This window comes from Dipteris shenzhenensis, chromosome 19 (assembly GCF_047967505.1).
Source record: "Dipteris shenzhenensis isolate YYH24624 ecotype China chromosome 19, Dip_SZ_1.0, whole genome shotgun sequence".
Classification (NCBI taxonomy): domain Eukaryota; kingdom Viridiplantae; phylum Streptophyta; class Polypodiopsida; order Gleicheniales; family Dipteridaceae; genus Dipteris; species Dipteris shenzhenensis.
Window position 1 is genome coordinate 27,083,834 of NC_141614.1, and position 21,971 is coordinate 27,105,804.

General features: G+C 40.6%; 1 protein-coding gene across 1 annotated transcript; it reads right to left on the bottom strand.

Annotated features, from left to right (window-relative positions):
* Positions 1–17,768: 17,768 nt before the first annotated feature.
* LOC147890289 (pentatricopeptide repeat-containing protein At1g11290, chloroplastic-like) lies at positions 17,769–21,621 on the bottom strand. The gene is made up of 3 exons (XM_087390257.1): positions 21,475–21,621; positions 21,213–21,382; positions 17,769–21,063 (listed from the first exon to the last, which is right to left on the bottom strand). Exons 1-3 carry the CDS (start codon positions 21,526–21,528, stop codon positions 17,769–17,771), a joined length of 3,519 nt encoding a protein of 1,172 aa, XP_087246383.1. The 5' UTR covers positions 21,529–21,621.
* Between the last annotated feature and the right edge of the window lie 350 nt (positions 21,622–21,971).

Genomic DNA, 21,971 nt, shown 5'->3' on the forward strand with positions numbered 1-21,971 from the left:
AGACAGTACAAAGACTTGGTAGACTTCCAAAAGCATTTAGCAGTAGAGCAGGAAGATGGGCATAGTTGTGGGTGGAGAGTTGCCTACAACTGCATGTGTTGATTTTCAGAGAGATTTTCTCACTTAAGCCACAGATCTCATCGGAAGACTCTTTGGAGCTCAAATATTCAGAGGAGGATATACAATTGTTTAGGGCTGAAATCATTCGAGACCTAATTGCTGCCATTAGAATACAACATGCAACTGAAGCAATATCAGAGCTTGCATTTAAGGAAGAGGAGACTGAGTCTACTATGAAAGCATTGCACACTATAGAAGAAGTAGAGACCCAGTGTATACCTATAGTACCACAGCCTCCACTGGAAGCATCAGAAGAGTTGCCACAGCCTCTGCTTGCATTTAAGGAAGAGGATACTAAGTCTACTTTGAAAGCACTACATACTACAGAAGAAGTAGAGACTGAGTGTACATCTAGAGCACCACAGCCTCCATCGGAAGCATCATAAGAGTTGCCACAGTCTCCACTAGAATCATCAAAAGAGTTGTGATGCATGTATGATGTTGTGTTTGTATATATGCATGAGGAGCATATTCTCATGATGTTGTTTACTCCATGAATATTATGGTTGACATTTATTTGTTGCAATGTATGAATCATGATGTAGTTTTTGTTGATTATACACCAATTTCTGACTTATTACTTAAGTGGCATTTAGTCATGATATTTATATATTTATTTCATGCACACAATTTTATGATATGAATGTGTGATGATGTGATTATTAGGAAATATAACCTTCTGTGATGAGAATTTTGATATGAATATGTGATGATGTAATATTTGTAATATATTTCATGGCAAAGTATCAATTCCCAATGCTTCACTCACTTAAAGTATAGCATTCCCAATGCTCTGCAAAATTTTATTCAGTTGGACAGTCTCCACTCACTTAAAGTAGAGCATTTCCAATGCTTCTCTCACTTTATTCCAACCCTTATCCTTATCATAGCGAACACATCATGCCTTAGTGCACTTGTAATCTTCCATCGTAGTCCTTCCACAAACACTCTCTTATTTCTTACATCCTAGTCCTTCTGATTAACTTGTATTCATCTTTCACTTTACGTCTTCCCTCACTTTCTATCACTCTTGAAGGAGGGGCAACTCACTGTGCATCCGTCGCTATTGCTCCCTCACTCTCCTTCTCCCACTTTCCCTCTAAGACAATGACTACTTACTACCCGACTTCATTCAGTGAGCTCAAATTCTGTCTTAGATCTCTTTTGTATGGACCAATGAAGGAAAAAGCATTCGAGGAGGATATGTTACGCACATGGCTGCTTGATTTGAACTCAGCAGAAGAGGTGAATATCCTTAGCTTTCTTTTTTGCTAAGTCTTTTAATCACATACTTCTTATGTGAATGAGTTAAATTTTTGTATAAGATATGGCGGTGGCTAGAAGCTGTATTGAAAAAAATGGTGAAGATGAGGAAAGCCAAGAGAGAAAAGAAGAGTTGTTGAATGCTTACAAGTCGGCAGAAGATTCGAAACAAGTTGTGAGAAGAGTCTATGAGGAGATTTGCGATGCCAGCCCTGGTTACGCATGGCCTGCAAGTTTAAAGTCTGCTTGTTTTCATGAAGCCAATGCCATAGTAGGCACTTTCGAGGACATATGCTCTCTCTAATGACTTAATAGTCAAGTGATGGAAATTTAATTCCATAGAAATTTAAAGTAATTGTGAAATTTAATTCCATAGACTTATGTGCTTTCTAAAGTAACTGTAAGAGACAAAGATGACATCTTCTAGGCTGAGCTAATGGAAGGTGTTTTTTAACACCATATGGCTTTGAGTTATATGATCTACTTCTTGTACAAATGTGTCATGCTTTTTTTTTAATGTACTCTAGTTTTTTTTCTAATTTGATTTTTTAAAATCTTACTTTTTGTCTCTTTTAACAACATGAAGTCCTCTTTTTTTAATGTACTCTAGTTTTAATAACATGTCACGTCATTTTTTCTAATTTGCTTTTTTAAAATCTTACTTTTTGACTCAAAGTTTTGTTTTATAAGAGCCTCTTTTTTTGAAATGCTTTATCCAAAATTATCTCACAAAACGAATTTGGACAGTGCACTAGTCCAAAATTAATGAAATAGGTGTTCATTCTTTTTCTTATCCTTTTGCTCTCTTTTCAGCTTCTTGTAGCAATCCTTTTTCATGTGGCCCTTCTTGCCACAGTGGTAACACTCAATGTTCCATGCCCTAGATTTGCTACGAGACTTCCCTCTTTCTTGAGACTTCCCCTTAAACTTTGATCGGCCCCTTTGACTGCAATATGTCAAAGCTGTCCCTCAGCATAAAGTAGCATCTGTGTGCTAAACAATAAAGCATCCCACAAGGCAATCTTGGCCCGCGCATCCAACAAGGATCACAATGCATCCAAATGGCCTATAAAGCATCCACTGCAACCTAATGCAAATAAAAAATGAGCTCACATGGCTCAAACTGCAACCATAGTGATCTGCATAGGGTACATCCAAGGAATCACAGCCCCACAGCAATGACTGCTAGTGAAAATAGAACCTGGGATGTCTCAAAACATGGGCATCACTACATAATTGAACTCAACAAGGCAATATGCAAATCTCTCTCTTCTGCCACAACTCCAAAATCTCATCCAAGGATGGAGTAAGAGCTAGTCAACCCTTGCATTTACTTGCAAAAATGAACCTTAGAAAGCTTAGCCTTAGCCCAAATGCCACATGGCAACCAATGAGAAGGTCTTGGAAACTTTGAGAAATTTCCTTCAAAGAGTCGACGAAAAAACATAGAGAATCACAACTCCCTCGATTCTTCACGGAATGGCAAGCAGCTTTGTAGACATACGTTTTAGGAAGTCCCATATCCAATGGGATAGACAACTCTGCAAATGGAGGCCCAGATGTTGAGTTTCCACTCACATAGGAAATGGCTAAGGGAAGACGTTGGAGTAGACAGAGCTTCACTACAGCTCCAGAACTTCATGAAACCGGAAGTAGCTTCATAGGTAGAAGTTTTGAATTGCTATAAATCTACTGGGAGTGTTTGAACTACAAATGGTGGCCTCGATATGGAGATCCGACACATGAAATCCGCACAGGAAATTGAGTTTTGTCACTTTTTGCAGGAGTTGTAACTTTTTACTGAAAACTCTGATGACAGAGCTATTGAAACAAAAAATGAAGTACTCAAAGTCTTCTACAACTTTGTTTTAGATCTTAGGGCAAGATTCAACTTCTAAAGAAATATATCTTCATCACAAGACTCTCAGATATAAAATAGACTATCTTTTTGCCTCCAAAACCACCTACTGGCTTGCAAAAAACCACTCAGAGGACTTTCCAAAGGTTTCTACAAGGTCTTTGCACATCAGGATGTAGGTAAAAATACCCAATGGATCTTCTCCTTCCTCCCACAGAGTTGTAGGAGCAGACTTTGGCTTCTAGGCTCACACCCTGGCTCAGCTAAAACACCCTGCTCAGATACCAATTGAGAGATCTCAACAATGAAAGCGGAATGGAAGAGGGTGAGAGAAAGGGAAAGCTAGAAGAGAGAGTCACACACGTTTTGGTACCCATATATGTTTGAGTAATAACTAAGGAGGGAAAGAAAGAAGGAGAGAAAGAATGAGGGAAAGAATGAAAGGAAAAGAGTGGAAAGAAAGAGAGGAAAGAAGAGAGGAGGGAAAGAAAGAAGGAGAGAAAGAATGAAAGAAGAGATGGAGGATAGAAAGAAGGAGAAGAGAGTGGAGGAAGAAGAGGGAAAGAGAGTAAAAGAGTGAAGAGAAAGAGAGAAAGAGATGAAAGAAGAGAGGAGGGAAAGAAAGTTCAGGAGAGAAAGAGAGAAAGAAAGAGAGAAAAGAAAAGCGGAGGGAAAGAAAGAAGGAGAGAAAGAGAGAAAGAGAGAAAGAATGAAAGAAGAGAGCCAAAAGAAGAGAGGAGGGAAAGAAAGAAGTAGAAGAGGGTTGACGAAGAAGAGGGAAAGAGAGTAAAAGAATGGAGTCAAAGCCTATAAAAGAATAGAGTGAAATAAAGAAAGAGAGAAACAGAAGAATGAGAGAAAGAAAGAATGAATGAAAGAAGAGATCCGAAAGAAGAGGGAAATAAAGAAGGAGAAGAGATGAACAAAAGGGGTAAGGGTTCGTACGCCCATCACTGCAACTCTAGCTGCAAGCCAATGTAAGCACAAAAAAGAAAACAAGCGAGAGAGAAAGCATGTTCTCAATGTGAGAGTATGTGTCTAAGGTGCGCCCACAAATGATCTCACACATGGTTTCGAGTTTTTTTCCCTATAAAAGAGAGGAAACATACCATTTTTAAGAAATGTAGTTAGTGAAAGGAGGAGTTTGGAGAAAAGGGAGAGGAGACAAGGTGAAGCCTACAAACAAAAGAAAATTTTAAAAATAAGAGGTAGAGCTTTCCTACTCCTCTGTTCCATGATTTTTTTTTCATACATTGTTCTTTCCTTTCATAGTTTTGAGGGAAAGAAAGGAGAGGAGGATAGAAACATAAGAGAAAGGGAGGGAAACTAGAGGAGAGGGAGAAGGAAACATGAAGGCAAGACAAAGAAACAAAAAGAACTTGAAATAGAAGTAGATGAGAGAGTCTTACCTTGAGGTGGAGAGGGATCTCTTGAATATCTTGGAGGTGGAGAGGGAGAATCTAGGAGAGGGTGAAAAGGTGTGAGGGGGAGGGAAGAGTGAGGAGGCAAGGATGGAGGGCGATCTTGAGCAAGAAGCGGGCAGGAAGGATGTAAGAATCCAAAAGGCAAATGGCATCACGGGAAGGGGCAGGAGTAGGTTTTTGTTTCTCTAGTACCATCGGTATGACCGATGGTATCAACATTGGTAAATATAGTAGAGGCATGGTTATGGGTGCCGATATATACTGTCGCCCATACTGATGCTCATACCAACAAAACAAGGTTTCGAGGTTCTAGTTTTTCAGAGTTTAGGGGGTTTGGGGATTTTTGGGGGGTTTAAGGAGGTTGGAGGGAATTTAGGAGAGATTTAGGGGGGTTTAGGGTGTGTTTGGGGTTTATGGGGGTTAAGTGGATTTCATGTCTATGGTTTGGGGGGTCTAGGAAATTCGAACAATTTGAGGGGATTTTAGGGGGGTTTAGGGGGTGTTGGTAGATTAAGAGGGTTTACATGGGTTTAGGGTTTAGGGTTTTGAAGGGGGGGTTTGGGGCTTTCTTGGGGATTTGGTTGTTTAACTTGACTGGGGGAGGATGGTTTTGGATGTTTTTAGGAGGAGAGGATGAGTAGTGACAGCTCATCGGATGAGGGACCACCTCTCGGGACAGTGGAGTGGCTTCATGAGAGATTGACTTGTGCTTGCATGCATTGTAGATGAGAGGTTTGTCATCAGCACCATATTGGCATGTGCCACTTGCAGATGTATGGAGAGGTGCTACCAAAAGGGGACGTTGGTCATCATGCTAGTGCATCACCTATAAACCAATGATATTTGAGTAATTCACAAATATTTATATTTTGTTCATGTTGCACACGCTAACCTTGCATCATTATATAGGATGAGGAGACCGACAAGGGAGCACATGCACCACCACCACACTTTGAGCTAAATGATTCTCATATTGATCCTTTAGAGAGGACAACGGTATGCCAGACATGGTGGATTGTATTTTTGGAGGCATGATGAGAGATGGGGTGAGATGTTTGAGCATGAGATCATGATGTGAGATTTGGCATCAACACACTTGTATGATGGTGCAAGGAGGCAAAGTATGCCTGGTCACACATAAACACTACTACACACGGATCCTATTGCAATGTTTAAGTACCGACGTTTAGCGTGCACGGGGCACTAATCATTGGTATTGGAAGCGCACCTCATCAAGGGTCGCTATATAGCGACTTTTATTAGAATTGTAAGTGTCATTATATAGTGACACTGAGACTTTTTTATAACGACGTTTTATAGGGAGTTTTTTTTCTCATATCGACCTTAAAAGTTAGTTTTCTCCAATGGCAATTTTTTTTTTAATTTTCATACATGTTTAACCTTTTGAGAGAATAAAAGTATGAGAGCATGTACATCAAGCCTATGAAGCTCATATATTCATGTCCAAGTTTGAGATGAAAAAAATCAATGAAGAGAATTTACATCAACGGTTTCATCTTGAGCCAAGTCTAATGCACCAAACAAGTCTATCTCTAACTCTATACTGAGTTGATCCCCTATATCATCATCATACTCTAGCATCGTATGTTCACTTAAGACTTGATCATCTTCTTCAATAAAGTGTGGTGATTCTTGATGATCTTCATCTTCTTCCTCAATATCGTGATCTCCATCTTCCTCCCATACGATGTCATTATGTGCATCTTCCTCTTGGCTCATATTGTGATCTTCATCTTCTTTACTAGATCCATCTAGATCAATTGGACCCGAAATTGGTAGTGGCATCTTCATATCCACATTTCTATCTTCAAAATTTTGCTTACTTCGTGGTGCAACTTGGATCACGTACCACCATCTTGGATCAAAATGATCCGGATGAAAAACCACCTATATTGAAGATGGGTGCCAAATGCCATCAATTATATATATGAAATTTTTCTTAAGTACATTTATCGATGGATCTTTAAAAATGAAATCTTCGATTAATTAAATCATTAGTATGCCCCTGCTCACAGTGCTTGGGAAGAACAAAAGTATCACTTTCATCGGTCCAAAGTTTGGTGGAGTCTATTGCAAAGAAACCGCTACTATCTTTTCTCATTGTTGCATGGGGACCGTCATAAATAGTTCTAAACCATTTTACATCAAGAATGAAAATACTAAATCGTCTGAAATCAACTTCATAGATGTCGCATATGGGAGGCATATGGTTCCATAATAATCCAACTATGAGGAGAGAAGATTGGTATCCGAAGCACTTGCTCGGCTATCTTGTGTGCAGTTATCCATGACTCCACAATCATACGTGACTCTCTTTGAATCGATGCGTTCCATGCAAAAATGTCATCCATATGACTATAATGCAGTGTACTTTTTGTATTGTAAAAGAGCATCATTAAAACAATGAAGATGCATCTATTTTATAGCGTATATTGCCACAAATAATTACTTAATTACATCAAGAGATAAGAAACTTACATGCATCATACATCCAGATGATAACTCTCACTTGCACTCGTTTATTCTCTCCATCGCGTTCGGCTTTACGTAGAGACAGTTGTAGCCAATCAAGTGACATGTGAGTGGGGAGAAGAGCCAGATCCCATGGATATGGTTGCGATCACTTGTACATTACTCTGAATCTCGTCCTTGCATTTATTCTTTCTGCTTTGGCTGCTTCATATCTCTCAATCCACTTTTGCATCTCCTTGCTATTGAGGATACAAAACTTATTGAATTTCTCCATTTGCTCTTCGCTCATCTTTCTTTCAATCCCTTTTTCTTGGGGAACCTCGCCAACAATGAGATCATCATCCTTGTTATGCCAAGCTTGCGGCATATCGAGATCCGTGGATGCAAGAAACTCCGTGACATATACTAATGACTCTTGCACAAGCCATCCCTCTGCCATGCTTGCTTCTGGTCTTGCTCTTTGTCTTACAAATCCCTTTAAAGTAAACATCCACCGGCTATGAACGGTACCTGCAATAGCCACCTCATCAACTATGTGCACAAAGACATGCGTTAGTATAAGACGCGTGCGAAAGAGAGTCATAAGGCCATAATCCTATATTATACATGTAGAGACACAACCACGTACCTGTGCACTCTCCATATCCTGGGTACTCATTCATGGTCCACATCAAGATACCCCTGACCAAAATATCATTGGTATGTCTAGGAGCTCTGGAAATATCAAAGACCTGCACTCCTCTCCATAATATCTGTAACTCCTCTATCAAAGGTGCCATGTACACATCCATATTTTTTGCCTTGTACTTCTTTGTACTTCTTTGGCACAAGTAGTGCAAGCATGAGGTGTCCCTTTTTTATTGTTAGCCATGGTGGGATATTGTAATTCACCACGACTATGGGCCATGTCGACCAAGATGTCGAGCGTAACCCGAAAGGATTCATGCCGTCCATGGCGAGCCCAAGATGTAAGTTGTGTGGCTCCCTCACAAAGTCCGACCAATGATTGTCTATGTGCTTCCAAGCTGCACAATCTATGGGAATCCTCAATGTGTCATTAGTGGACCGATGAGATGCATTCCATGTCATCAACAACATGAGCAAATAATGCACGGTAGCATTGACCGCTTCCTTCAACAAAGTGCTATCTTCTGCAAAACATTGGAATACATTCTAGCGGTCCCCAACCACATCGACTGCCATTTTCCTCCACTCAGTTTCAATCCCAAGGAACGGATCGATGCTCCGATTACAAGCCGACTCTATCAAAGTCATCTTCTTAGAAGCACACCACATATCTCTGTTCGAAAAATGGTGGATACAAGCTACCTAGAAATAGAGCAAAAATTGGTGCCAAGGCTTTATAGTAGGATCAACTGGCACGACACAAGTACCACAACCACTATACTACATGCATGGCATCCCAGCTCCGTGATCACAATAAGCCATAACCCGAGGATGGGTAATAAAATGCAACCGGGAGTATGTTGTCTCTGTGCCAACATCGACTTAGGTAGTACAGAATGTGTGTGTAGAGTAACAGCAAAGCTCTGCTTCTACTTGCATAAGGCTAGGAATAATCTCTCTTAGGAATCCTCAACATGCAAGTTCTTCTTGCAATTCCTACATTCATGTTCTACATGCAAGTCCTACATGTGATTCCTACATGCGAGTTCTACATCAACTCCTGCAACATGCGAGTTCTACATGCAACATTCAACTCCTACATGCAACTTGCAACTCCTACATGCAACTTCTATATGCAAGTTCTACATGTAGAGAGAGAATGTCTTACAATTCCTACATGCAAAACTACATGCAAAGAGAGAATCTCTCCAACTTGTATAAATACCCCATATTGGCATTGTGTTGAATTCTACTTTGGTATTCCAAGCAATTGTCTGCAAGTGTCCATGATTCCTTGCACTCCATGTCCAAAAGCATGTCCTAACCTTGCAACTCCTCCTCCCCTTTCCTCCAACCTTGCAACCCATCCTCTCCCTCTCCTCCTCCTCTTCCTCCTCCCTCCTCCTCCCCCCTCCTCCTACTCCTCCTCCTCCTCCCTCCTCCTCCTCCCTTGTCCTCCTCCCTCGTCCTCCTCCCTTCTCCTCTCTCTCCTTTTCCCCCATGCTCTTACACCTTCTTCCTCTCCCACTCCTATGCTCCCCTTAAACCCTTAGTCCCTCAACCCTTGACCTCCATGATCTACGGGGGAGACAAGTTCTCGACCTTGTACTCCAGCCTGAACCTTGGCTCCTCCTTCTAAACCTTAAACCCATTCTGAACCTTGGAACCTCTTCTAAACTCTGGAGCCTCTCTTTGAACCTTGGAACCTCCTTCTAAACCTTGAACCTCCCTCTAATACTTGAACCTCTCTCTAATCCCTGAACCTCTCTTTGAACCTTGGAACCTCCTTCTAAACCTTGAACCTCTCTCGAAACCCTGAACCTCCCTTCAACCCCCAATGAAAGTGAAAGCTTCACTACCCCGACCATGATGATGCACATTCCTTTCACACATGCATGCACTATGTTTGCTTACCACAGTTAAGCCTACGTTTCTCACCAAAATACGACCTGAGGTCCTAAGCTACACTTATACTACAAACAACAACACTGATATATCTTTAGTTTTTTTAGCCTTGGAACCTTGCATACTGAGAATACCTTGCTCTTCTTGTGGAAGCCGTGGGAAAGAGTCAACATTATGATCCATTGATGCATGATTTGCATCATATGCTACCATAGCCAATTTTGAATATGGTGAATCCATTGTCTTGTTGTGCACATATACATATTCTTGAAGGCCTAGAATTTGACTTTATGGTATATTTACGATGTGCTCTTGTGATTGATATTTCTCCACCTTTGGATCTGTTATGTCTGCTTGTGATTGGTATGACTCCTTTGAGTTCACTATCTCATAAGGTGACTCCATTAGTTTTTCTGAACTTGGTGCATCCTCTCATCAATCTTGCATCGTCTTCAACATTTTTGTTTGAGCTATTGAGTCCTTCACATGGTAACGCATTACTATCTTATGCATGTCCTCTTTTTCTTTATGTACAATTGGTGATTGTTCATTTGTTGAATAATGGAATTCAACTAGCTCTTGATCTTCCATTAGATCAATTACCTCCTTTTTATCTTGGAATTCTTCTTTCATGCTTGATTGACATTTGATACCTTCCTCTAATTCAGTGAAAGCATGCTAGACCCAATTATGATGATAATGGCCATGAAGGCAACCCAAGAGGTTATAAAGGAGGATGACATGGCAAATTTTGGAGGAGATTGAACCACTCTTCTTATAGTCTTGAGTGGGGTCAGGTTGCAACTTGAAAATGTAAAATGGAACCACTCTTCTTATAGCATTTTGGAGGAGATAGAACCACTCTTCTTATAGTATTGAGTGGGGTCAGGTTCCAACTTAAAAACTAAAAATGTTACAACAAAAGCTACAAAGCATAAACTAGCTCCTCGGCCATTCTACTTGGTAATCATTACCAAAGCACTATCAAATTTAATCTTTTTTACCATTTACATTGCAATTTGAACCAAATTAAAGATGCAGCTTATGTTATTGAATTGATTAGAAAGGTATCCTAGCCCCAATCCCCCTTCTCTATATCTCATGAAGCCATGTGCTAACATCTAATCCATGACTTGGATTAGATGCACACATATAGCTTCATGAGATCTAGAGAAGGGGAATCAGGGCTTGGATACCTTCTTGATCAATTCACTAACATAAAGCATTTTAATATGGCTCAATTGCAATGCAAACGCTCGAGCAAATTATATGTTTTTTTATTTTTTAAATTAATTACTTTTTTGGCACCAATGACTACAGAGTAAATGGGATACATCTAGTATATGCTTTTGTATCTTTTCACTAGAGAAGTTTCTTCAACTATGGCTTTCAACATTTTAATCTAGCAACCGACCCTATCTAATGTTTTAAGTATGAAATAGTTGCACTGGGGTATGAAATTAATGTGAGGGCTAATGAGGGGACAGAAGAAGAATCAAAGCAAAAGAACAAAAACAAGAAGAATACAAAGACAGAGAAGAAGAAGGAAATAGAGCTAGTGTTTTTTACATTTCCTTGGGGTTGGAGTGCGTGGTTGGGAAGGTACTTGCTCATATATGTGAAATAATGTCTATGATAATGCCTTTTATAGATTTCATTGCCTAGTAAAAGAAATCTTTTCTCTAACATATATCATATATTTCACTCTTACATTATTATTTTGTATGAATTATTTTCTTTCACAACAACGGTATTGCCATTTAAACTATTCACCAATCAACACCATATTAGAGGATTTGGGAAATTTTAAGGGGTTCCAATTATGTTGTGTTTAGTTTTTTCAATTGTGTTTTACCCTAGATTTGGCCATGTATCCAAAATTCACAAATGTGCATGGGTTGCATTGATAACAAAAGAATAGTCGTATGTTTAGATTTCAACATACAAGTTTTTGTCTGTTCTCAAAAAATTTGGTGTTGAGAAACAACCAACTATATTTGAAGATTCACCTTCATGGGAAAATAATAAACCAACACCAGGCCTGATACTTGGGAATTTTTAAGGGGTTGGAATTATGTTGCATTAAGTGTACTCAATTGAGTTTTTCTTCAAATTTGGTTGTATATCTAAAACTCACAAATGTGCATGGTTTGCATCAGTAACAAAAAAATTATCATAAGTTCAGGATTTGACCAACAAATTATTGTCTCTTCTCAAAAAGGTGGTGTTGAGAAACATTGTTTTTGTAGTTTGGTTACAATTGCATTCAAAAGATTCACCTTGATTGAAAAATAATAAACCAACACTTGTCCTTGATATTTGGCTGAGTATGTAAAACTTGCAACCGCAAACAAATGGTCTCCAAAACGATAAAGAAAAAACGGTCAGTATCTTCACCTTGTTAGCTTCTTGCTTTCATCAAGGGGTTATATCTTCCCTTCATCAAAGGGAGCCTTTCTTTTTGTGTGGCCAATGCATGTTCCACCTCTGCTTGTTCTAAATAGATAGTTCTGACAGGTGGGCAGAGTTGGTCTCTCCATGTCTAGAGCATTGGCATATGACAATCTTTACATATAGAGGTTACATGCACAAACACCCCAAACCAAAACACATGAATGTGGTGGCCACAATGGAGCCATCAGATCTTGCATTCATCTATAGTGTGCCCACGATGGAGTATGCATGTACGACCCTATCGCATCGTAAAAGGATATTGCTCTGGTTTAACTATCGTGGTTGTTAATATCACAGTCTCATCTTGTACATGGTCAACCTGTTTCTTGAATCCTTCCTGTCTCATCCTGAGAGTGCAAACACTCTTCTTGAGCTCCTCCACTTGGTTTTCATTAATGGGAATAGCTCTATCTGATTGGTCACACCTCTTGAAATCCTTTCGCAACTTCGGTGTAGGCCTCTCTCAAGATCGCCAAAGTACTTTGGGTATCATAAAGATGGTGGACTGCTCTTAAAATTTTAAGAGCCATGGCATGCTTCTACATAGTATATTGTGATTTACCTATAGGTCGTTGTGCTTATTTCCTCAATATTGAGCCTTCTCTTTGCAATATTTCACATTATCATTCTCATTAGGAGCTCCACCTTGGTTTCTCTCTTCTCGAGTTGCATCCTTCCTACTCTCTTCCTAAGCTACATCCTTCCTAGGTTCAAGACTCTGTTGCAGCCCTTACAACACTGCCACCACAACATGTGCCGTGTTCCTTTTCAGTTGAGCTATAAGATCATCTTTCTTAATGTCCAATATGTTTTGCATGTTGCAGAGCCATTGGTAAAGAACTTTCTTTTCTTCTTTTTCAGCTTCAAGTTATTCTTTCATTTTTGCTAGATCACCCTTTGCTTCATTCTTATCTATTCTAGTGTCATCCACCTATTGATGTAGGTGCTTGACCTGGCTCTCTGCAAATACTCTTCTCTTCCTTTTCTTCTTGACTATTTTTTTAGCTTCTCTTGCCAGGTTCTCAGTGGCCTCAACTTGCTATTGTGCCTACATGGCCTTTGCTTCTACCTCCTCTAATAGCTCTTATACCAGCTCTACCTTGGCATTTGCATCCTCCCTTGTGACCTTCTCCTATTGCACTATTGCATGGATGGCTTCCATGTGTAGCTTCCTCATCTCCTTCTCGTATTGGTAAAAGACTATTTTGAGGCAAGTGCCCATCAAGTGCACTCCAACTCTTGCGATCTCAAAAGTCAATCTCAAGGATTTGCCATCCTTTACATTCTTCAAGTTGTGTATCATGCTCTTGGAGATCGCCCTTAAGAAAGAGACCGGAAAACCTTTCAGTTGCTCTATTTTTTATTGAACCTGCCAGAACTTCACAGTTTTTCTCGTAGCAGGAAAGAAATACCTTGTCTCCTCAAAACAACCTGGACATTCGATAGCAAGCTCGAAGCTTTAACTCTACCATCTCTAGTAATTTAAGGTTCGAGCAAAAAATCTAAAAGGTCCTTTCTCTTCCATGACTTCTTGAGTACTCTCCTCTCACATTCGCACAACTAGATCATGCTTACCAAACATTTTATTTTTAGAGAAAGTATCAGAGTATTGTAGTTTGATAGGGTTAGCCACACAGTGCCAACTCGATGATAAGCCCCACAATAGCAACTCACACTGCAATGTTCTCATAGGTAGACACTCTATGGATAGGCCTCTAGCATAAAGCACTAGACAACATCCAACATGGAGCCATACATCTTCACATCACAGTGATATATCTCTTGACTCCATATGAGATTCCCAAGTCGAAAGAGAACCTATTCAACATTTTGTTGCCAAAGCGTGTGTACCAAGTATATGTTGGATTAGCAAGAAGGATTCAGCAAATGAAGCAAAATGGAGGAGTTTATTCGTGAGAGATATGCCCAATATATAGGCACAAGTTACATCCAAGAGTGACATCATAACAAATCTCTCCACTGATTTCTCAATCAAGCCCATGAATCTCTCAATCACACCTACTAGAACCTTCTACCACCTAACCTGGTCACACTAACCACCATGTGGTGACACACACAAACCTTGTACCCCTAGGTACACCCCATTACATCAATTTGTCCTTCATTCACCCCCACAAATTGATGACCTCATCCCTCAGCAGTAGTACATGGGATGCTCCATGGCTTGCCCACCATCATGTGGCAACACACATGGCCCCAACCTGTGACTCACTCCTAGGACTCTTGGTTTACAACTAGGAGATAGACAATGACTATGTATAAAAATCCCCATGGGTCCAACAAGGTAAAACTCAAACAAAGGACTAACAATCATTTAAGGATGGATTATCCATGGCAGAGAACCATTATTGACCACATACACAAACAACTTAGAAAACATATGGGTCATCACCCTTGTCAAGATTGACTTGGGTGGTGAAAGCAGTGAGAGCTTTAACATCCTCTGGTTCTTCTTCTTCTTTTGTCTCTGCTTCTTCCACAAGGTTTGCTAAACATTTCTTCTTTGCATAGCACTCTTTCTCAAAATGTACAAGTTTTCCACAAAAGTTGCACTTCATCTTGCTCTTGCCCTTGAAGTTGCTTTTGGCCAAATATGCCCCATGTTCTTTGTAGTCATTCCTCTGTTTGATTTTCCTTTCCTCTTCCAAGAGGGATGCCTCAATTTCCACCAAACTAATCTTTGGTATATTGGTGAGAGTAGTGACAATAGTGCCATATTCCCCAGTTAGGCTTCTGAGTAAGATAGCAATTACAATGTCATCATCAAGATTAATCTTGATGCTAGATAACTGAGTCGGTATGCTCTTCATGGAGTTTAAATGTGAAGAGATGGATTCTCCTCTATCCAATTTCAGATCAAAGAATTTAATGAGCAAGCTAAACTTGGAATACCTCCCCTGTGCTCCAAAGACAAGCTCAAGATGATTCCATGCAGCATGAGCAGTCTCACAACCATCAATGTGGTGGATAAAAGAATCACTTAATCCAAGAGCAATTATGGCCAGTGCTTTTTCATCCTTAGGGAGCCATAAAGCTTCTCCTTCCCTAGTGGTTGGTTTCTTTTCTTTTCCATTAGCCACATTCCAGATCCCCTTTTTCATGAGAATAAATTTCAGTTTGTTCTGCCAAGTATGAAAACCCTCTCCCTCAAACTTATCTATCTTGATTTTGGAGGCCATAGGGAAGGTCTTACCACTGATGTGGCAGTGTCTAGTCCCTTACAATTCAACCATATAGATGCATGTTACAAGCAATGAAATCTAAAAAGCCAAGGTCCTTTGCATATTGATAATAGTAAGGGACTTGGGATTTACCGTGGAGTTTAGTGACCTTCCTATTGTTATATCTTGGAGTTTTCTTCTTCGTTATCTTCCTAACACATGGAGTGTTGCTAGAACCACAATAAGAAGGCACGTTCAAAGACTATCTTTCCATGAATACAAAGCTATGAAGGAAAGATTGTCAAGATACCAAGTAGAATGTTTGCAGATGAATGAGACTCCCACAAGTCCAATGGCTCAACTCTAGCACTCCAGCATAGTCAGTAAAAAATTTCTTCCAATCAAACTAAGAAGCCCCAAAACTTAGTATAAGCTTAGGCAAATTTCGTGGGAAGAGAAGGGAGAATTCCTTCATTGTGAAGAAGATGATGACATGGCACTCAAGGAGGGCTCAAGGAGGGTGAACCAAGCTCTGATACCACATGTTGGAGTAGCAAGAAGGATTCAACAAATGAAGCAAAATGGAGGAGGTTATTCATGAGAGATATGCCCAATATACAGGCACAAGTTACATCCAAGAGTGACATCATATGTGAGCTCAGTAGAGCATCTAGATCCACAAATCTATCCACTGATTTCTCAATCAATCCCATGAATCCCTCAATCACACCTACTTGAACTTCTACCACCTAACTTGGTCACACTAACCACCATGTGGTGACACACACAAACCTTGTACCCCTAGGTACACCCCATTACATCAATTTGTCCTTCAGTATACAAGTCCAAATCTCATCTCATTGGTTTTTAGAGACTAGACATAGATGTGTCATGTATTAGTATGGATCAGCCTCATGTTTCGTATCATACACATCTACAAGTAAGCCTTCAGCACGAGGCATTTCTTTTCACACTAATTTTGTGACGGTGCAAACATCACATTTATGCATCGATATGACTCCACCTACCATTGCATCAAATGATACAGATACTAGGCAACAAAGTAATGATCATCTAGATATGTAGCAGGTAAGTCCTCGATATGAGGCTCTCACGTCTCCAACAGCATGTGGAGATACATGCCTTAGTGCAACCAACTCCTCAAGTGATTCCATTTCAGCATGCATCAATGATGCTTTCACTCTGACACGAAGGATATTATGTCCGTGGACACAGTTCCCATCACCCATTTAAATCAACAGCTCAATCATCAAGACACTACAAGATCGGATCAGTTATGCAGCAGTGCCTTATACCTGGATCAAGTGATCACTACCACCCAAATTAGTTGATCGTTCATTCCCAAGCATAAGGACATTTAAGTATTAGTGCAATCCCACCCCAGTGCAGCGGACATTATCAAGTTTGGCCATAGAGAAACCTAGGGAACCTCGGCTATCATGTACAGCCCATTCTTGATTCAAATCAAGTGTATGCATTTTCATTTGTATTTTAGGCTTCTAGGTCTTATATTGTCAACCCACTATGAGCCTATGAGAGATGCTACATCCTATTCAAATGGATCTTTAGCCCTGCATAAAGTAGACAATCTCCAGCTCATGACGACTGATTATACAAGTTTGACAAGATTGCCACACCTTATCAACTTTATGGGCCTCTTCTTCAACAGAGCTTATTACGATACTTGCACCTTCGGTCCCCACTTTAATACGACCCTTGGATATCTCTATCCACATCAATTATGCGACCTCACATCATATGACAGAGATTACTCTACTGCAATGTGTCTCAAGCATTGCTATCAGCTCTTTGGGTTAGTGACACGTTTGTCAGAATATTCCAAATCACATCTTCTCAACTATACCGATCAGTTTCATGGTCCCTAGAGACTTGTAACATGTTCAACTTAGATCTGTTCAACTCACAGTCATACACAATCATCTTTTGATTCATCATTCTTTGATCCGTCATTCTTTTTTGTGTTCTTTCCTTATTCGTTCGGCCCATTCTCAAGGCTGTGTTTCCAAAGGCAAAGGATAACCTTGAGCGGGAAATACACATTATGTATAGTACTTATAAGTTGTAGTCCTTGTACACACTTTCACTGCACAGTAACTGACTCTAGTTTTTTCATTCTTTCATTTTAAGTTTTAGTTAATATCATATTATTCATGCTTGTGTTCAATAAGACAGAGTGCATAGTGCATAGTATACAATTACCTATCTTGTACGCTCCACTCTCTCAACCCGATCCTCCAACAAGAACCATGACCCCTTCAAATTTAATTTAATTTAGTATGCCTCTTTCCTCTTTAGGTATAAAATTCCCCTATGCCTGCCAAAATCACACAATATTAAGGGGAATTGTCTGCTTCAACAAATTTATTGAAAGCTTTGCGAACTAGTTGCACATTATCTGGACTACTCTCCAAAAAGGCAGGCCCCACCCTTTGAGTAGCAAATAAAGCTTGCATGTTTTATTAAAATGTATTGCCTTTCACGTTTGGATACAGCCTTACTAGCATTATGATAGCCAGCACACAGCCAAAGATTGTGCGTGAATTGCACAGTTGTGCCATCAGCTGTACCGATAAGCCCCAATCCTACAGCAGCTTTCTCACACACATTGTCTTCCTCCTCGTCTGGCATTGGCACCAAGATTGTGTCCAATAGTGGTACATATCCCTTGCCCTTGACTAGCTTGCTTAACCTATTCAATTTGCTATTAACTTTGTCATTTGTTGTGTGGTTTCTTCCCCCTACAATGAACTCTTGCACTTTGGTTTTAATCTCAATCCAGCTTCTGCCAGGCTTCTTCCATGCACCAGCATATTTTCTACAGTCTTGTAGTCTGTCAACATCACCCTGCATGTGCGCCTCAGCATATACACTTGACATGATGGCATACCCAGAAGCATCCTTTGCAATCAACTGGATGATTTCACTGAAGCACTCCTCACCTAGTTTCAAATTGCCATACTTTTGGCAGCCACTCAGTAAAGACATCCACATAACAGAATCAGGTGCCAATGGCATTGTATGAAGTAAGTCTGCAGCCTCATTCAAACGTCCTGCCCGGCTAAGAAGGTCCACCATGCAGCTGTAATGTTCACAATTTGGTGCAATACCATGGTCTTCTTTCATAGATTTGAAGTAAAACCCACCTTCCTCCACAAGGCCTGCATGACTGCAAGCTGTCAAAATACTTGTGAATATAACATCATTTGGCTTCAAGCCTCGTCGTTTCAAGTCCTCAAGACATTGCCCTGCAAGCTTGCAGTTGCCATACTGAGCATACCCTGCAATTATTGCACCCCATGACACTACGTCTGGTTTTATTAATTTATCAAACACTTTTTGTGCCTCCTCTACACTTCCACATTTAGCATACATGTCAACAAGGGTGCTCCCAAGGAGTGCATCCGATTCAAGCCTATTTCTGACAATCAGGTCATGGATGAGTCTACCCTGCCCTGTGGCACCAATGCTGCCACATACTTTAAGTATGCTTAAAAACATGACTTCGCTGGGTTTTATGCCCTCCTGCTGCATACTCTCGAAAAGTTCAAAAGCTGGAACCCCATAACCATCAAGGGCATAACCTGCGATCATTGCACTCCAGGACACCACATCTCGAGAAGGCAGTTGGTTAAACACAATGCGTGCATCCTCAAGCCTTCTGCACTTGGCATACATGTCAACAAGGGTGTTTCCCAAAATAACATCTGCTGCAAGCCCACTTAAGATGATCTGCTGATGTATAAGCCTACCTTGCGTTATGGCTCCTATGCTGCCACATGCTTTCAAAATGCCCGATAATATAATTGTGTCTGGTTTAATGCCCCCTTGTTGCATATTTTTAAAAAGATCAAACACGCAAATATAATGCCCTTTTTGGGCATACCCTACAATCATTGCACCCCATGATTCAATATTCCTATTTGACATTTTGTCAAACACTTTGCGTGCCTCATCAAGGCTCCCGCCTTTGACATACATGTCCACTAGAGCACTCCCAACTACTGCATCCGAGTCGAACCCACTTTTCAAGGTCTGGTCATGTATTATCCTGCCCTGCTTCACCGTCGGTATGCTGCCACATGCTTTCAAGATAGCTGAAAGTATGTAGTTGTCTGCATTCAAACCTTCTAGCTGCATTCTATCATAAAGTTCAAGCGCAGGAAGACCATGCCCACACTGGGTGTAGCCAGAAATCATAGTACCCCATGAGACCAAATCTCTCTTTGGCAACTCATCGAATACTTTGCATGCTTCCTCCAGGCTCCCACATTTGGCATACATATCAACCAGGGTGGTCCCAACAATCACATCTGATTCAATTCCAGCTTTAATAATTTGTTCATGTATCAGCCTTCCCTGCCCAATGGCGCATATGCTGATACAAGCTTTTAAGGTGCATGATAGGATGGTCCTACTTGGATTGATGCCTTCATTTTGCATTTCAGTATAGATTTCCAACACGTGACTACTCTGCCCATGCTCAGTGTATCCTACAATCATGGCACCATATGACACTGCATCTCCCTTTGGCAGCTCAGCAAACACTTTACAAGCATCCTTTAGACTCCCACATTTTGTATACATAACAACTAGAGAAGAACCAACCACTAAATCTGCTTCTAATCTACGTTTGATGGTCTCACTATGTATCAGTCTGCCTTGACCTGTTGTTTCTATGCTACCACAAGCCATTAAGGCACTAGAAAATGCAAATTTATCTGGTTTTAACCCTTTCATTTTCATTGACTCGAAAAGTTCAAGAGCAGGAAGACCATGGCCATGCTGGGCATACCCTGCAATCATAGCACCCCAAGCCACCTCGTCTCGCTTTGGCAAGTTATCAAAGACTCTCCGTGCATCCTGTAGACTCCCACATTTGGCATACATCTGAACAAGGCTGCTGCCAACAACATCGTCAGCTTCAAGTCCACTTTCAATGATTTGTTCATGTATTGATCTGCCCTTGATTGTGGCTCCTGTGCTGCCACATGCTTTTAGAATGCACACAAAGGGGACTCCACTAGGGTTTATGCCTTCTTGTTGCATTTTCTCATAAAGAACAAGAGCAGAACGATTGTGCCCATGTTGGGCATATCCAACAATCATTGTACCCCACGAAATCATGTCTCGATTTGGCATATTTTCAAACACGCTGTGTGCGTCATCTAAATTCCTACACTTGGCATACATATCAATGAGTGTGTTCCCAACAAATAAATCTGATTCAAGGCCACTGCAGATGATCTGATCATGTATCAGTTTGCCCTGCTCTGTGCCTCCTAATCTGCCACATGCATTTAAAACACTTGAGTATACAAATTTATCTGGGTTTACACCAGCTTCCTGCATCTCATGATACAGTTCGAGGGCCATCTCAGCCTCCCCAAGCTTGGCATGTGCTAAAATAATTGCATTCCAGGTATACACGCTTGGACTCCAAATATTTAAAAATATTTCTTTGGCCTCCACTAGGTTCCCACATGAGGCAAAAAGGCGGATAAGGTGGTACCCCAGAAAAGAACTTGAATCAAGCCCAGTCGTGACCATAAGAGCAAGTACTCGCCTGCCAGCTGCGATATCTTTGTTTCTGTTGCAGCCCTGCAGAAGGTAGTAGATCATATCTTGCGACACAGGAACCCCTTGCATGTTCAAACCTTCCTGCTTGTTGCATAATGCACTCAAATCTTCAGCAGAGCTGAAAGTTCAATATCGCCCACCAACAATCAAAAGGCGCACAAACAATAACAGTATACACACACAAGAGAGAAATTTGCATAACATGTAAATGAGGATTACAACACAATCTACATAAAAGACATTGCCAATCGAAAATATTTCCAAAACCTGGTAGATTTATTGACTGCACCCACGCAAAACATAGCAATCGCTTTCATTAAACGCCCCTCAGGCTGTAGCTTTGGCGCGACCGAATGCGCCTCGGCCAAAAAGAGATTGGACGAGTTACGAATCCCCAGGGCCCCTTGTGTCTTCCATAGCAGAGCAGTATGAATAATCTGCAGCAGCAGGCACACATGTGAGCTCTGTGAACGCTTCAGCAAAGACAAAAACTAAATATCAACCAAGCCACCGAGCAAAAAGAATATACCTTGTTAAATGCAACGTACCGCCATTGCAAGCAATTCCAGAGAACTCTGGCCATGAAAGTTTTCTGTTTACAGCTGCTTCAGAGGGTCTCATTTCGATCGGAGAGAGACAAACGGCCTTGGGTCAAGAGAAGAGAGAGTTCACTGCAATGAATTGTACGAGTTGTGCAGTGTGAATTCTCTCCTCTTTCCTTTTTTTATACGAGTAGCATGACCCTACTACTACGGGTTAGAGACCCACTGAGCGAGGTGGGATCTTAAAACATATTTAAGTTTAAGAAATAAAATTTCAAGTTTCCACCTTGGTTCTTTGCTCAATTTATTCAACAATTTAGCTAGATGACTAGCCATGTGATCTTTGCTCAATTTATTCAACAATTTAGCTAGATGAGCAGCCATGTGATGTTGATTAAAAGGCAAAGCATTTGCGCAAAACATCCCCCCACCCCCACCCCCTCTCTCTCTCTCTCTCTCTCTCTCTCTCTCTCTCTCTCTCTCT

Coding starts and splice junctions, on each gene's coding strand:
- LOC147890289 (XM_087390257.1), bottom strand. CDS start 21,528: ATGGCCAGAGTTCTCTGGAATTGCTTGCAATGGCGGTACGTTGCATTT. Junction 21,383..21,474: donor GGTACGTTGCATTTAACAAG/GTATATTCTTTT, acceptor CTGCTGCTGCAG/ATTATTCATACTGCTCTGCT. Junction 21,064..21,212: donor GCAGTCAATAAATCTACCAG/GTTTTGGAAATA, acceptor TTGAACTTTCAG/CTCTGCTGAAGATTTGAGTG.